Source organism: Notothenia rossii (genome assembly GCF_949606895.1).
Source record: "Notothenia rossii genome assembly, chromosome: 8".
Taxonomy (NCBI): Eukaryota; Metazoa; Chordata; class Actinopteri; order Perciformes; family Nototheniidae; genus Notothenia; species Notothenia rossii.
Genome location: NC_136906.1, coordinates 16,284,433 through 16,300,553, shown reverse-complemented (window position 1 = coordinate 16,300,553; position 16,121 = coordinate 16,284,433). Strand labels below are relative to the sequence as shown.

The window sequence follows — 16,121 nt, the reverse complement described above, 5'->3', positions numbered from 1 at the left end:
TTAGGGTGGATGTTTCCTTTAAAGATCTTTTACCTGCAAAAGGGTTGACGCGTGCTCGCTGCCGCTGGCCTCGTGAGAGCGCCGCTGCGGTCGAGAGGCTGACAGATTGACGTCATCGGGACTGACGCAGAGCGAGCAGAGAGGCAGAGCGCAGCAGCATCCCTGCTTACCAGCGGCACCTCACCAATCTCCAGCAGCGAGGTGTTTTCTCACTGAGCATCCTACAGAAATAACGGTAGGGACACCAGCGAGGGCTCCGAATAGGCAGTGTTTTTATAAACACATAATAGCGGTTAAGAAGAGGCCCCTCATGGTGTTTACGCCGCAGTATTTCCCCTTCGTTGTGGTTTGGTTGTCATTGTAAGGTTAGCAAAGCTAGCTGGGCTAGGCGTCTATTGAATGCATCTGAACAGGTGCTTATCATCACAAGCTCAACCGTGTGCATGGCAAATGTGTTATTTGTGGCCACTGTTTTGCCATTTGCTTTGAACAACATGTGATAACTGCCATGCCCTGAACTCATACCTGCTTTAGATTTATTATGCATAGAAAAACATCGCAGATGTGATTTCCATTTGAGGAAGTGATACAAGGTATAGCTAAGCTACACCTGCTCAGCTTCCTGGCTTGCTGCTACGTTATTTGGCATTACTGTCTGACATAATCATTGCTGTTGTGAGTTGTCATACACTATTTTTTATTTAGCTCTAAATCCACCTGGAGAATTTTTACTTGACTTGCTTAAATAAGATACCTTAAAGCACAAGTTTCCAAAACGTTCATGTTCATTCAACTTCATCGATAAAAAGTCATTCAAAGGGCATTAATGATCATGCAGTAGTCATACATTAATTGTGCATGACCTGAGTATACCCAAATTAGGGTTTGTCAACAAGGATGATATTGTCTATTCCTGGGTACTTTAATCATGTTATGTATATCTAAAAATCACAATATTGCTATTAACTAAAGACATACCTGTTGAAATATTTAAAGATAAAATAACTAGACAGCAGGATCTTTTATTGGCTGTTTAAATACCTCACAAATCAAGGTACTTTATTACATTGACACAAATAATATTATTTATTATATTTATTTGCAGCATTTCCTACAATAATCGAGTATACCTACATATATCACAAAGTTAGCTACCTCTTAGTCGACAGTTGACCTATTTATATTGTCTTAAGGTGTATATCGTCATATTTTCCAACCCTACAGCTTAAGTAGTAACTTTTTATTGGTATTTACAAAATGAAAGATCTTTCTTAACTACCAAAGGTAACATCCACCTGCAACAACTACCTTCATCAAACACTTCCATGTGTGAAATGTCCATTTACATCATTCCCATGTTCCATTGCTCCCCCATTCTCATGTTCCTCTTATCACACTGTATGTGCTGCATTTTGCCCTTCATTTTGCCCATTTACTACCCCTTCTCTATTCTGCCTTCCCTCCCCCTCCTCTCATGGTCCACCCTGTTTTCTCCCTCATCCACAGAGATAAAAGATAAGATGGCCACCTCCTCCTCCACTCTGGAAGAAGACGAGAGTTTGAAGGGCTGTGAAATTTTTGTGCAGAAGCACAACATCCAGCAGATCCTCAAAGAGTGCATTGTGAACCTCTGCATTGCAAAGCCTGAGCGTCCTATGAAGTTCCTGCGGGAACATTTTGAAAAGCTGGAGAAGGTTGGTGATAACAAAGTTTTGTATAATTTAGGTTTCTCTTGAAGTTATTATGTGTAGTTTAACCTTAATATTACAAATATATGACATACATGTTGATTGCAGTGTGTGCCAGATTCAAAGTAGTGATTCCAAGTCTGAATTTCTCTGATATTAATGTACAAAAAAGCCTATATAAATGACATTTTCCATATATTTTATGATAAAATAAGATAGGATTGGCCTTTATTAATCCCTGTGGGGAAATCCAGGAATAAATAAGTGGTTATTATTAGAGGCTGGGTTACAATGAAGTAAGCTTTTTTAATATTATGGACAATTTCATATATAAAAAACATACATTTCAAGTGTGTTGGTATGTCATATTCACCTGGCACATATACAAACTGGTTTTATTTCTTTGTTACCTTTCCTCATCTTGTTCCAATTAATAACATTATCACATACTTGTATTCAAACTGTTATAATAGAGATTTCATTTTTCATCCTACAAGGGGAGAATTCCTTTAGAGGTTTGAGAACCAGACTGTTTGTCTGTCCGTCACAGCAGAGAGTAGAGAAGGCTTTTTTTAATGAAGATGCAAAAAAAGATCATAGAATGGGGTTAACACTGGCAACCTTCATAGCACAGTCTCTTTGGCAGACCATGTGAATGCTCTGTGTGTTCTGTGTCCGTCTCATAAGCATATGAGTTGGTAGAGTACTGTGTGGCATATCTACAGAGGCAACGTTATTTTGCATTGAAGTTGCTTCACTGACTTCTGCTGTTGTTGGTCATATTTTGCCCAATATGCTTTTCACTATAATATGGTGGCCCACATTTTAGGCCTGATGGATGTTCCTTCCAAACATTTGGCTTTGATCCAGTGGAGTTGCAGATGGGTATTTGGCTCATGAGTTGATCATTTGATATCTTCGTTTCAACAATGGGTTCTTCTCTTTAACTGTTGCACATGGGTCATAAAGGTGTATGAGACGGAGCTGTGGGCTGTGAATATTGGCCTGAGGAAAGTTAAGTCCTTGGAAAGAAGTTTTCAACAAAAGAAGTGATTGTGAGGCGACATCAGATATAGCCGTGCTTAAGTTCACCATGCTGATGCCTGGAGGAGGGTCTCTATCGTTGCTTGCTGTGAAGTGTGTGCGTTGATGATCATGTGGGAGTCATCTGATTTCATATTTTTCTGACATGAGAAGGACTATTTTGGTTTTTATGGCTTGTGTTCATCTAGGTTTTCAGGGCATCAGGACACAAAGTACAAGGTCAGGGCCAGAATGTTCCAGTTCCAGTCCCAGTTATGTGTTTGCATCTGTCCACTACATCTGGAGGTACTGTCCTCACAGAGATGAGTGTGAGCACAACATTGGTAGTAGAGCTTCTGCTGCATAGACAGAGAGGCAGCACGAATACTAATGGTTAGAATAGAGCTCAGAATATTAGTAGCAAATGGTGTAAAATGACTTGAGGCACATCTGCACTGCATACTGTAATCATTATGGCTCAGTAGCAAATGAGCATCAAAGCTTTTGTGTTGTGATAAAAAAACCTCTATGTTTTAAAGTAGTGAAAAAGTATATGTATTACATTTAATATCTATTTATTGGATGTTATATCAAATCTTTTGACAAAAATAGCATATTAAAAAATTCTGCCACATACGATTTAGATTCTATTCAATTATAATTATAAGACAATATCAACACCGAAAGTTAACATTCAAATTAGCTCACAAAAGGCAACTAACATTTGGTTTGACAACTTCATTAATGGGCTCTTTCAGACATTTAAACGAAAAACAATCCATTATTTTTATATAAAATGAGTGAAAATAGAACTCCTGTAATTGACTATAAATTGCCACATACAATGGGAATTTCAAAATTAAGGCATATCTCAAAGACAATGATATGTATCAACGTTTTAACTTTTCACCAATGATATTGCATGGTTGATCATTGAATAAATGCATCATAACTACACTGTAGCTATGTGCAAATGACAATAAAAGCTTTGAATCTTGAATCTTGAATGTCATATTAATGGATCATTACAAGTACCCTAATATCTAACGAAGAAATAAGCTAGTCTACATGGGTCTTTAGCTTCCTGAAAGTGGGCTCTGCTACAGTCTTTATGTGTGACTGGTGAAGGATTAATACATTGGCGTAACAAGGTTGTGATTGGCCCCGGGGCAAATATTGTTTTTGGTCACAATCAATGCAATGATTATTAGCAGTAGTTATTAGTGCAAAAAATAAAACGTAGTGGCAGTTACGTAATTGCACGTTATCATAGCATTATTAATAATACTAATAATAATAATATAATATAATATTGCACATAGTTATATATAGCAGCGAGTGTATTGTAGTGATGGTCCTTATATGTATATTGCACATAGTGTTGGTGTGGGAGTTCTTTACTTAGGGGTGAAGAGTTAAATAGTTTGATTGCCACTGGGAGGAAAGACCTCTTGTGGCGCTGTGTGGTGGTTATCGGTGATCGGTGATCTCAGTCTATGGCTGAAAGTGCTCCGGTAGGAAAGGTTGATTAAACGGTTCGCTCGTCACACAAGGGTATCCACATTACATGAAAGGGAGCAAGGCCATTGGACAGACAAATTACAAATTAATTTAGGTTGCTTGCGGTTGCTTGGTTACTTTGAAGACTGAGTGAACCGGTCAATGCCATTGGGGCCCCAAAATATATATATAAAAAAAAGAAATATATATAAAAAAAATATTATTATTATTTATTTATTTTTTTGCATGGGCCCCTGGCCGGCTCTGGGCCCCGGTGCGTTGCACCGGCTGCAACGTCGATAGTTACGCCACTGGATTAATACATTTGATTGGTGGAATACAGCACCTCACTCTCTGCATCACATACCCATCACACCTTGTGCAATAAGTTAATGTATGTTAAGCTGCTGAGCTCTGCTCCATCCTGCTTGAGCTGCTGCAGCTTTACTTTTCACTACACTATCCTCATTGTTTTGGTATTATGCTTCATCGCTTCAGCGAGGTCAAGTCAGGTCTGATTTCTGGCAGCCTGTACAATTATGAAACTATTGTTTTAAACAAACTAACATTTTTCATAATATAATTGTTTTCATCTCCTGTGCTTAACCTTCAGAGTTTGTCTGTTCTCTTTTTATTTTCCCTCAGCTGTTTTCGTCAGCACTCGTAGCCCAATAGAGGTGGTAACCTAGGCAACAGTCGAGGATAGATAGACTGTATTCTATCCTGTGTTAAATGAGCCCCTTTATTTTCAAAGTTTATTTCATCCCTCCTCTTTTGTGTTCAGGGTTTTCTTGTGTGCCAATTAGATCACTGGGTATTTTCCCCTCCCATTGCCTGACCTAACTAACCTCATTTCATATCTGCACAGGATCCATTTCATGCAGCTTTCACAGTCTTATCTGGAAAATCTCTTTTCCCTGTCTCAGTTTCTCCATCGTTTGCCTTCAGTTTCTTTCTTTTTTCCCCCTTTATTTTCTTTCTTTCATTGTTTCTTCTTTTGTGCTTCTATTTTGTTTCCCTCATCTATTCTCAACACACACACATGCAAACTTGAGAGAACCAAATTAAACTTCTAAATATTTCGTTTTTTAACTCTTGTTTCAATATATCAACAGCTGAGTCTTTGGTACTCTTTGCTGATATTGTGAATGGGAAAATAACAGGCGTCTGCTCCCTTTCATCCTGCCTATTTATGCGTGATAATGATGCCTATGATCTCTACAGCAGTGGTATATTGCTGTTCTCATCTCCCAACTCTATCAGCTCGGCTCAGTTTGTATGTTTTGGCACACCAACATTTAAAAAGACAGCATTTACTGAATTAACTTAGCTGAGTTTTTATAGTATTCTGACACAACTGTCCCTTAATCAATGTTTTTTATTAGCTATTGTGTTCTTCGGAATTATTTACTGTAAGTATGTGGCATAGCTGTTTAGTTTACATTTAAATATTTGTTATTGGGCAGTACGTTTGTTCTTATCAATGCAAAAGCTTTGTATCAGTCTGCATCATTACTGATCGGTCTAATAGAGCAGTGCCAGGACTGAATGTGTGAATGTGGATGTCACTGAATACATCAAGTCAGCAGCTGCCACCGCAGATGTTTTATTGAATTGGGCATATTGGATCTTCACAAGGCTTAACAGTATTTTCTGGCATTCGGGACCACTGTGGCTGGCTTTGTGTGTAAAATGAAGCTGCAAAAAAGAAATACTTTCTACTCTGCTCTTCCTGTTTCGTTTTGTGAGAAAATATTTGATGACTCAAGATGCGTCTCACTACTAATGCACAACACTTTGATCATGTCCATACCACCTGCACTGGCAAACAAATGTTCAGCGCATGAGAGCCATAACTATTCATCTCCATCTGTAAGGGTGTTGTGCTTGGAGTCTAAATTATATATTTGGATAACTACATTACTTGGCGCTGTTTTGTGATCTCAAATTGAAACTTAGCACCAAATGCAAATGTGTCTTTTTTGTCTTCTGGGGTTCGGCATTAATGAACTGAACAGGTGTATTTTCTAACAGTAAATCCCTTTATATGTTGTTTTAAAAGACCCTAGCCATAGAGAAGTTGTTAAACACCTTTTGCGTCCTCTGTGTATGTGTATATCTGTTTGTCGTCGTGTTCATGTGTTAGTATGTGTTACGGTTTGTACAATGCTCCCTGTGTGCTTCACACTCACAAGACGATCATAAGTTTGTGTCTCATGCTTCCCTCCTGCCTTTTTACAATTCCTCCCTTATCCCTCTCATCACTCATCATTTTATTCCACTCTGAATTCAGCAGCCATGTCCATTGGCATTTTGTCTCATCTACTAGCATCCAGTCATATTTTAATATTCTCTTTTCTTCTTCTGTACTCTATTCCTCCGTCACCTCACACAAACCCTCCGTTGAATTGTCGCACTTAGACTTGCTCTTTTACTCAATAAGTTGCAACTGAAGAAAACACTTGGCAATCCAGCATCCATTCATTGCCCTACGAATACATTTACATAGAATTGTATTGTATAAAGCTTTATATTTATTTGCTATAAACTAAGAGTTCTTTCCCATTTATGTTTATTTTGCCTGATTTTCTTGTTCTGTCTGACTTAAAATATGTAGTTTACCATAACTTAAGACAAAGGAAAATATACTTTAACAGTTTTCTGTTAGTTAATTAAATATGTTTTTTATTGTATTTTTTTAGTATCTTCATTTACCCTAATAAATCTTATTTTTATTTATTACATTTTTTAAATTACTATCCATAGTATTATGTGATGTAACTGCCAAAGCACTTTAACATCACATCATCTCTAATGTTTGTAGACCAGTGTGGCAATGATTATACGTTGATGCCACGCATTCTTCCACATTATAAAGCATGTCAAGTAAAACAAATGTCAACAATGCTGCCTCAGCTCTGCTTGTGAACGATCCCATCGCATTGCATTATGGGAGAGCTCCTCACTTTCTGTCTGTCAGTCTATCAGTCAATCAGCCACTCTCCCGCCATCCCCTGTAAGCTGAGAAGCCTTTCTGTGCTGCCAGCCATTCAGCTGTCACCAGGACCCATCATAACAAATCCTCCAGTCCCTCCAAGGGCCTCTGATTGACAATTTGTCAGGAGGGTTTGGTTGTGTTTTGGGTTGGCTGGCAGTTGGAGGTGAATTAGGTTTGGATTAACCCCCCTATGTTCTACTTTTCTCTTATGTTGTCCCAGTCTTTTTAGTGCTTTGCTTTCTGATTATTACAGTTATTTTACAGATGTGTGTGCCAGTGATGTGTATGCAAACAACATATTAGTGAAGTAATGAATGTCTCCAGCCTGTGTGTTCGCTCATCACCACCATGTTGAGAGCAGGGTATTCTGTCAAATCAACCCTGGGTGCACGCAGTGACCCGGGCCTAAACCTCCTCCCCAGCCCACCCTGGGGCCCCTACAGGTACATTGGATCCCCAGCCCCTGTTTCCCTGGTGGTCCTTTCTTTGTCCTCTTTCATCTGCCTATCAGATCTCTCCCCCCACCCCCCCCCCCCCCCCCCCTCCCAGCTAATCTGTGGTTGGAGTGAGAGAAAAAGAGAAAAGGTGTAAGGTGTACATCTGTAAGATGGAAAGCACTTATACAGAGGCGGCAAAAGAGATTAGTAAAACTTGAATAACTAAGAGTTGGGCTGCTACTATTTAATTCAATGATTCATTCCATTTTCAAAAAAGCTTTTGATGTTCCTTTACTTGTAAACTACTAACAGATGAGTCTATCTGCACAGCTCTAAATAAATAGATCATTATTTTTTGATAGGTTAGTTTCAATTTTGCCTTTTTTAAAGTAGATTTATTCATATTGTCCAATCAACAATGCAGAATCCAAAGATGTTATGTTTAATACAAATTAAACTAAATTACTCTTATGATTACTTGATTAGCAATATTATCGCAAATAATTGTTCCTGTCAATTGACAATAAACTAACTAAGAGTGTTAGGTCTTGAGAGATCTAATTTAAATCCTGACAAAAGGCTGCATGGTGTAGATGGATGTGAAACTAATCTTGTACATTAACTGAACATATTTAAAGAACTGAACAGCAGTGATGCTTCATTAAACTACAACTAACATCCTGCTAGCATAAATGAAAATGTTTGCGTGATGCAAGAGGATGGGGTTTTTCTTCAAGTAATGTCAATGGTTGTCATATAGCAACAGTTTAATCACGACTACTTACAGAAAACTAAAGTAGGAAATGTGGGGTAACCATTAAACCATTAGGATTACAACACAAATGTGTGTATGCGTGTGTGTTGCACAGCAGTTTATTGTCAGGAGGTCAGCAAAACACACACACACACACACACACACACACACACACACACACACACACACACACACACACACACACACACACACACACACAGTCCTAATACATCAGAGAACTTTTTGTCCATTGTGGTGCTGTAATGGTGTGGAACAGAGTGATGAGTAGACTGTTAGCTCTGCTGGTGGATCAGCTCTCCATGCTTCATTACGTGTGTGTGTGTGTGTGTGTGTGTGTGTGTGTGTGTGTGTGTGTGTGTGTGTGTGTGTGTGTGTGTGTGTGTGTGTGTGTGTGTGTGTGTGTGTGTGTGTGTGTGTGTGTGTGTGTGTGTGTGTGTGTGTGTGTGTGTGTGTGTGTGTGTGTGTGTGTGTGTGTGTGTGTGTGTGTGTGTGTGTGTGTGTGTGTGTGTGTGTGTGTGTGTGTGTGTGTGTGTGTGTGTGTGTGTGTGTGTGTGTGTGTGTGTGTGTGTGTGTGTGTGTGTGTGTGTGGCACATTGTTGTTTTTGGTTCATTCGCTTGCTTTCAGCTCTGGCAGTGGAGAGTAAAATTGTCTCAGTCACCGGATTAGGGCTACGTAAGGTAACCGCTTATGGATGCTTCCTTTTTTTCAAACTAATATCTGAATCTGACTTCATGTAAGAGAAGTTATATTTATTTATTTGTGCTCAGAGTCCTTCAGTGCTTTTGTGCGGAGCGTAATTTGCGACTGGATGGATGGAGATTGGTTAGTCATGGCTTTTAGGATGATAGTTATTTATAACTTTTGTTCATATTTGCTTGGTCCAAATTGGACTCATCATCCATAAATGAGCAATTTCAACTGATAATCATTTATAACGGCGACTTTTGTTTGTGTAGGGGATTGCATGTGGGTCATCTTTTATGTGTTTCTCTTCTTGGTGGTTTTGTCCCTGACCAAAAGTCACTGTGTCTCTAAAGGAAAGTGTACTTTTTATATGGCTTCAATGTCCTGCATACATCTGTGTCCTCTGTTTTCTCTCCTCTCCCTGCTCTCCTGTCCTCTGTCTCCCTGGCATCCAGCCGCCAATGATGACGCAGGGAGAGCAGAGGAGAGAAGCAGGAAAGGGGGGGGGGGGGGGTTATCTGACATAGGCTTAACGCACTAATACAATAATAGAGCAGAACATATTTTTGTAGACAAATAGAAAAGAAGGCAACGTTTTAAAGAAAATCCCTGTTTCATTGGAAAGATTTATATATCTTACATTGGATATCATAAAGGGAAAATGGATGAGACTGCCTAGCCTTTGTGTTGTTACAGAAGAGCTAAAGCAAGAACAATCTTTCCTCTGCTGCCGATAAAGACATTGCAGCTGTTCTTAGCTCACCTTGCACTAATGAAGTCTCCTCTGTAGACCTCAAAGATCATGCTGCAAGGGATTTCTGTGCCCCCATGTTAGAGTATTGTGGAGAGAACAGTATAATGACTTGTCAGAGCCAGACACAAAGTCCTCACTTGATGCCTGACCCTCTGACCTAATAGGAAAGCGTGCGGGTGGGGCTGGAGGTCAGCAGTGAGTGAGGAAGACACTGCATGGTACAAAACAGCATCTGGCAAATACTGGGAATGTATTGGACGATGTTGTATTCCTAAAGGAATGTTTTCAGCCATTTGCTGTTGCAAAACACGCTATTTGGTCAGAACAGAAGTCCATATTGAGGGGAGTGACGTTTTTCCTTCTGTGAAATGAATCACTTAAGATGTGTGAGCGAGAGAGAGACAATCTGTCAACAGGCGTCAGAAGTGTGTGTGTGTGTGTGTGTGTGTGTGTGTGTGTGTGTGTGTGTGTGTGTGTGTGTGTGTGTGTGTGTGTGTGTGTGTGTGTGTGTGTGTGTGTGTGTGTGTGTGTGTGTGTGTGTGTGTGTGTGTGTGTGTGTGTGTGTGTGTGTGTGTGTGTGTGTGTGTGTGTGTGTGTGTGTGTGTGTGTGTGAGAATGTAGGTGTGCGTGCCACCATCGCTTCCTGCTCAGACTTATCGCCCAACTGTTCAGGATGCTCAGAGAACCCAGTTGTCATAGTGACGGGGGGGAAAGCAAGAGGAGCCCGCTCATTGCGCCACCTGATTGTAAGTGTGCGTGCGCGTGAGAGAGAGAGGGAGAGGGAGAGGGAGAGAGAGAGAGAGAGAGACAGAGAGCGAAAGGGCTGGAAAGCAGAGACAGAGAGTTGCGCAGAAGCGATGGAGAGAAAACCTTTTTGCTGTGATCAGTGTTTCCATCAGTAGTCTTGTTCTTCAGCGGCTGTGTCGCGGGGATTACAGACAATTTGCCACTCGCGCTCTCTCACTCTCTCGGAACACAAACTTGGATTCTCTGATTCCTTACCCACACACACACCTAAACTCAGTGGTCGCTGAAGATGCTGCTGCTGCTGTGGTGTGACATGTGTGTCAGGTGTGTATGAGATGGGGGTCTAGGTGTGTTGACTCCCATGCACACTTTGACACACTCCCACTTTGACTTGAGGGACATACAGCACGCCTGGCCAGGGGCCCTCTATCCCATGGTAAATACCTCTGCTAACAAACTTAGCATGTAGTATAGTCTCATTAAGGCAGGAGCAAGTAGGATACAACACTATTTGTTTTGTTGGAAGGTAGAGATGGTTTGAGTTAGTGTGTGTGTGTGTGTGTTGTCAATAATTCTGACTTATAGTTTTTTACTAAATCAAGGAGATAGAGATGCATGTATTGTTGCTGCTTCAAAGGAAGGGAAGTGTTTGTTTTGGCTTTGCCCTTGCTGTCTTTAGATAGTGGTGGTGTGTTACCAGACCTTTCCACCTTGAATACGCTGGAGTGTGTAAGCTTGCCTCTCCCCGTGCAGTCTGCACGGGGAGATTGTGTGTGTGTGTGTGTGTGTGTGTGTGTGTGTGTGTTTTGCTCTCTGGCTCTATCTTCTCTCTTCTCTCCTGCTGGCTGTGTCCCCTCAGGCAGTGACTCTGCGTAAGCAAGAAGTGTGCGTATGTATGTGTGTGTGTGATGTGCATTTTCACACTGTTATACACGGACAGGGAAAAAAGCATCACAGTAACCTTAGGGTGTAATTAGCAGGAGAGAATCAAAGTCAAACAGAGAACAGAGAGAAATGGAGAGAGAGACTGTCTGTGACAAAATGATAATTAGACGAAAGGAAAACGACAAGAAATAAGTAAGAAATAGTAACATTATAAGCTGGAGCCGTTTTATCTGACTGCTGTTTTTTTTTTATCATTATAGCATTGCTGTATGTGTGCTCACATTTTGCTGCTGAGATGATTGAAATAGATGGAGAGAACTTGAGGAGAAGTGCTGATTTGTTAGGTCTGGATATGACAGTTTTGTTCTTCTAGAGACCTCTCTGTCACAGGTTATCTCTCTCTTCCCCTGTCTCTGTCTCCCTCCCTGTCAGAGTACATGTATGAGCAGCAACAATTTCTCCTCCCTGCTCAAGGCACTCAGAAATCACTCTGCTCCAAAATACTCCCAAGTCTTATTTTCCCTTCTCCCCTCTACCCTTTTTGCAGATAAAAAGTGTTCTTACTATGTGTCATAGAAAATGGTTGTACTTGAGTTATAAAATGCACTCTAATACAAACTCGATGGTAGCGACAGACTCGATATGTTTCTTCTTTGCATTATTTTGTGTGCATTTGCTCTTGAGGGTGTGAACAATCAATGACCTCAATTAATTGCTGCCCTTTTTAATGATCAATAATGGATTACATATTAAAGTTGATAGAATACAAATAGCTTTTTGATATTAACATTGAGTATTGTCTTAGCACATGCAAAATAAATGAATATAATTCACGTTAAGTGTTTTTTTTCATAGATTTTAAATATCCTAAATGTCATTGTCAAATGCACTTAACTATGGATGCAAAGTGGTGATGTTGTGTTATCGAGCAATCAGCTGATTATTTTAGTGTAAAGTAAAGTAAGGAAAAAATCACAATTTGTGTAGGTTGATATCTTGAAAATCCTTTTTTTGTTTGTCCAACATTCTAAAAATCAGAGACAATTAACCATGATGAAATGTACTTGTTATAAGCCCATCTTTCTCATAGAGCAGGAGAGACCACCTGAGCCCCCAACAAGACAAATCACCCAGCAGCCTGCTTTCCTCCATCTCACCATCTCTCCATCACTAAACGTTCTGTTTCTGTACTGCAGTTTGAGAGTGCCACCTCTTGCTGCTTGTCTGTCTGGAGCTCTGTCCCTGAGACACCTTTGTTTGTCTTTGACTACACAGCAGCAATGCAGTGAACCAGCTCGTCACAGATGAAATTGTTACAGTACCAAATAAGTGGTTTGTGAATAATGCTGCTGCCAACTCAATCCCCGATGTGCTATTAGCCACACTAATGCACTCAAATAAAAGAATAAACACACACGCACACTGGCCGTGGATGTTGTTTACATTTGCTATCCTGTTGCACTGGTCCCTCAGCGCTCTTACACATTAACAAGCTTACAGTGGGTTTATTGTATACTTATGCTAATGTATAATCAAGTGTGAAATCAATAATTCATTACCTGCAGATTGCTCAGCAGTTGGAACAGCAGCCAGACGGAGGCACCCTGTTCTCTTTGATGTCTTCCTTCCTTGTTGTTTATTATGTGAGAGGAAGAGAGTACCTGGCTGAGCCTGTAGATATGAATATTTGATGCCTTTCATTTCATACCATAGCAGCCAGATGTCCAGACAGCATGCACTCAGGACTAGGACATGTCCACTGTACTTTCTCTGAGTTATACAGACCTGTAGTGTTGTCTGACCTGGTTAAGAGTCCACATGATGCTTGATGTTAAAAAGGGTGTCAAGAGAGGATTATCATCCCAACTTCATGTGATTATTCGTGGTGTAAAAGAAAAGCAGAAGCTCTCAGATGATCTTGTTTTTCTTGCCTGAAGCTACAAAAGCAGTCACATCTATTTTCCTTCACATGCACTTTGAACGCATTTAAAGACTTTGTCAAAAGACTCACTGTTTTGACCATTTGCTCATTTATTTGAGCTTTACTGTTGAAATATGTTATACTCTCCCTCTCTAAATGCTTGTCCCTCCAACAGTCATGTCTTCTTGTTTCCACAGGAAGAATGCAAGCAGATCATGGCACGCCAGAAATCTAACAGCCAGTCGGACTCACACGATGATGAGGTTTCTCCCCCACCGCCCAATCCTGTCGTGAAGGCCCGGCGCCGCAGGGGAGGGGTCAGCGCCGAGGTCTACACTGAAGAGGATGCTGTCAGCTACGTACGCAAGGTCAGTGTGGGAAGATGGATGCATACACAAACATCCACACAAACGCTTGTTGATTAAAACTCAGCACACACAGATACATGCATTCAATGGTTTCATATACAAGAACTCAAGCAACAAACAAACTATAACATCTGAAATAACATGTACATAAGTGAAAAGGGGCTTATTCATTCAAAATACGGTCTTATATCAATAAAAACATCAAGCAGTCATCGAGGTTGATTGTTGTTTATTTGCTCGACGCGGAACTGTCACTGTTGACACCCACTCAAGAGCACGAATGTAAACAGATTCATTGAAACATCGTGACAGTGGGAAAGGAGATAAGCTGTGGAAATGTATGACAGCAATTAGTGAACAGACTTGGACACGTGATTTTATTTGGAGAAAAACACTCTGACTGTGAGTCAGCGGCTGAACTGATGATGAGTGTTGACTGTCTGATATTAGATGGACAGCCGTAGACTCCCACTCCGGTTTTGCAGATAACTGACTTCTTGAAATTGTAATATGTAATGAAAAAAGTGTTTTCAATCATACCAGTTTAATTTATTTTGCTCTAGCCAAAATAAAAACCAATACATGAGATTGAAACCTTCATTTGAAGATACCCTCAGTACTTTCAAATGCACACAAGGAAGCAAGAAAAAAACGGTAATGAAGAATTCATCTTTAGAAACTGACTTTTTTAAACTTCCTAGAGGCTACTTTTGTCATTTTAAGTCTCTGAATAATTTTTTTTTACAATGGGGATACATCATTACATGTAATCGGTTATCCTCCTGAAGTACTTTTACATTCTTTATTCTACAGTATGTCAGGCACATGTATACATTCAAAAAGTTCACATTGATTAGAAACATATTTACAAGTATACGTACATGGCCTAAAAATCAACTTTCTCCCGGTGACCTTGAGTAAGAAATTAATAGGTTCTCTTGATCTTAAAACCTGGGTTGCTCTTGCTGTTCAAGATATCAGGTTATTGCAGAAAGCTGTGCTTATAAATAAACAGCTTGACACAAAATCTGAGAATAAAAAAAAAAAAAATGTTCAGTAATGCAAGTATAACTCTAGTTTAAAAGACAGTATAGTTGAGAGGTGAGAAGGTGAAGATATGCTAAAGTCATTTCTCTGTAAAGCGACTTCACGTTTTTTCATTCTGGACAGCAAGGCGGCTGGTAAAGAGATCGGTTATCTTGCAAAATGTCATGTGTCCATTCCACAAGTTATTGGAAATGGTACTCTTTTGCCAGAAACTATAACTCAACGTTACACAGTCCAGCACACACATACAGCACACCCACAAGTTCATATAGTGTGCATACATCCGAACAGTGTAGTCATTGGATCATTGCCATGCTTGTTCATTTGTAATTAACTTGACGTGCCATTAATTGCTGGGTCATGACAAAACCGCATGAACTTCCTTCACCACGCTGTAATAGCATGGCCGCTGGAGCATGCAGTGTGTGTGTGTGTGTGTGTGTGTCAGGTGTGTGCACACACCCACATGCATAAGTGTTTATGGCTCTGAGTTTTCTAACAGCAACCACATTTATGTTTCGTGGCAAAAAGCCTTACCCCATCTGCAGCCTCATTCTCTTCACTGTCCATCACTATCTCACTGACTGACACACACACACACACACACACACACACACACACACACACACACACACACACACACACACACACACACACACACACACACACACACACACACACACACACACACACACACACACACACACACACACACACACACACACACACACACACACACACACACACACACACTTTCTGTGCCAACAACATCAGACATCATCAATTCCATTAAGAATGGCCAGTGAAAATCAGCAGCTGTTAAACAGAACACTAACAATTAGTTAACTCCACTCATCGGATGAAAAAGAGCTTTTCTGTGAAGCGCCACGAGTCTTAATAAATTGTAAATCCCGTCGACCCGGAGATCACATTAGCAGAATGAGGGCTGGCTTCAGATTGATGGGAACACGTGTGGACACTCTCTTGACAAGGTGCGAACAAAATGGGCAGTCAGACAGTTCTTCCAATTTGGGTTTTTGGCATCTATGAAGAACTTTGGCTCTTCCAAGCATTTATCCGACTAACATCATACTGTTTGTTACTCTTCTAAAGGAAAATATGCATCTCTCAGAGGGAGGCTGTAACTTATCTCAACGTCACACGGCCACATAATGTCTTGGCTGCTTGTAAGCGTAGCTGGTAAATCATCAGAAATTCACCCTTTCCGCCCACCCCCAATTGGCTGGAACATAATATCGAGACATCGCACTGACAAGTAACTGTAAAGAACAG

General features: G+C 40.3%; 1 protein-coding gene across 4 annotated transcripts in view; it reads left to right on the top strand.

Annotated features, from left to right (window-relative positions):
- Nucleotides 1-92: 92 nt before the first annotated feature.
- The window catches only part of prkar1b (protein kinase, cAMP-dependent, regulatory, type I, beta), a 65,023-nt gene continuing 48,994 nt past the window's right edge, over nt 93-16,121 (top strand). The window contains exons 1-3 of one of the 4 annotated variants that reach the window (XM_079642919.1): nt 93-235; nt 1,507-1,694; nt 13,611-13,781. In XM_079642919.1, the coding sequence (XP_079499045.1) occupies nt 1,521-1,694; nt 13,611-13,781 (345 nt within the window). In that variant the 5' untranslated portion in view covers nt 93-235; nt 1,507-1,520. Of the gene's footprint in view, nt 236-1,506; nt 1,695-8,994; nt 9,100-10,213; nt 10,607-10,701; nt 11,044-13,610; nt 13,782-16,121 lie in introns of those variants that run through there. The other 3 variants (XM_079642921.1, XM_079642918.1, XM_079642920.1) reach the window with 3 other exon arrangements.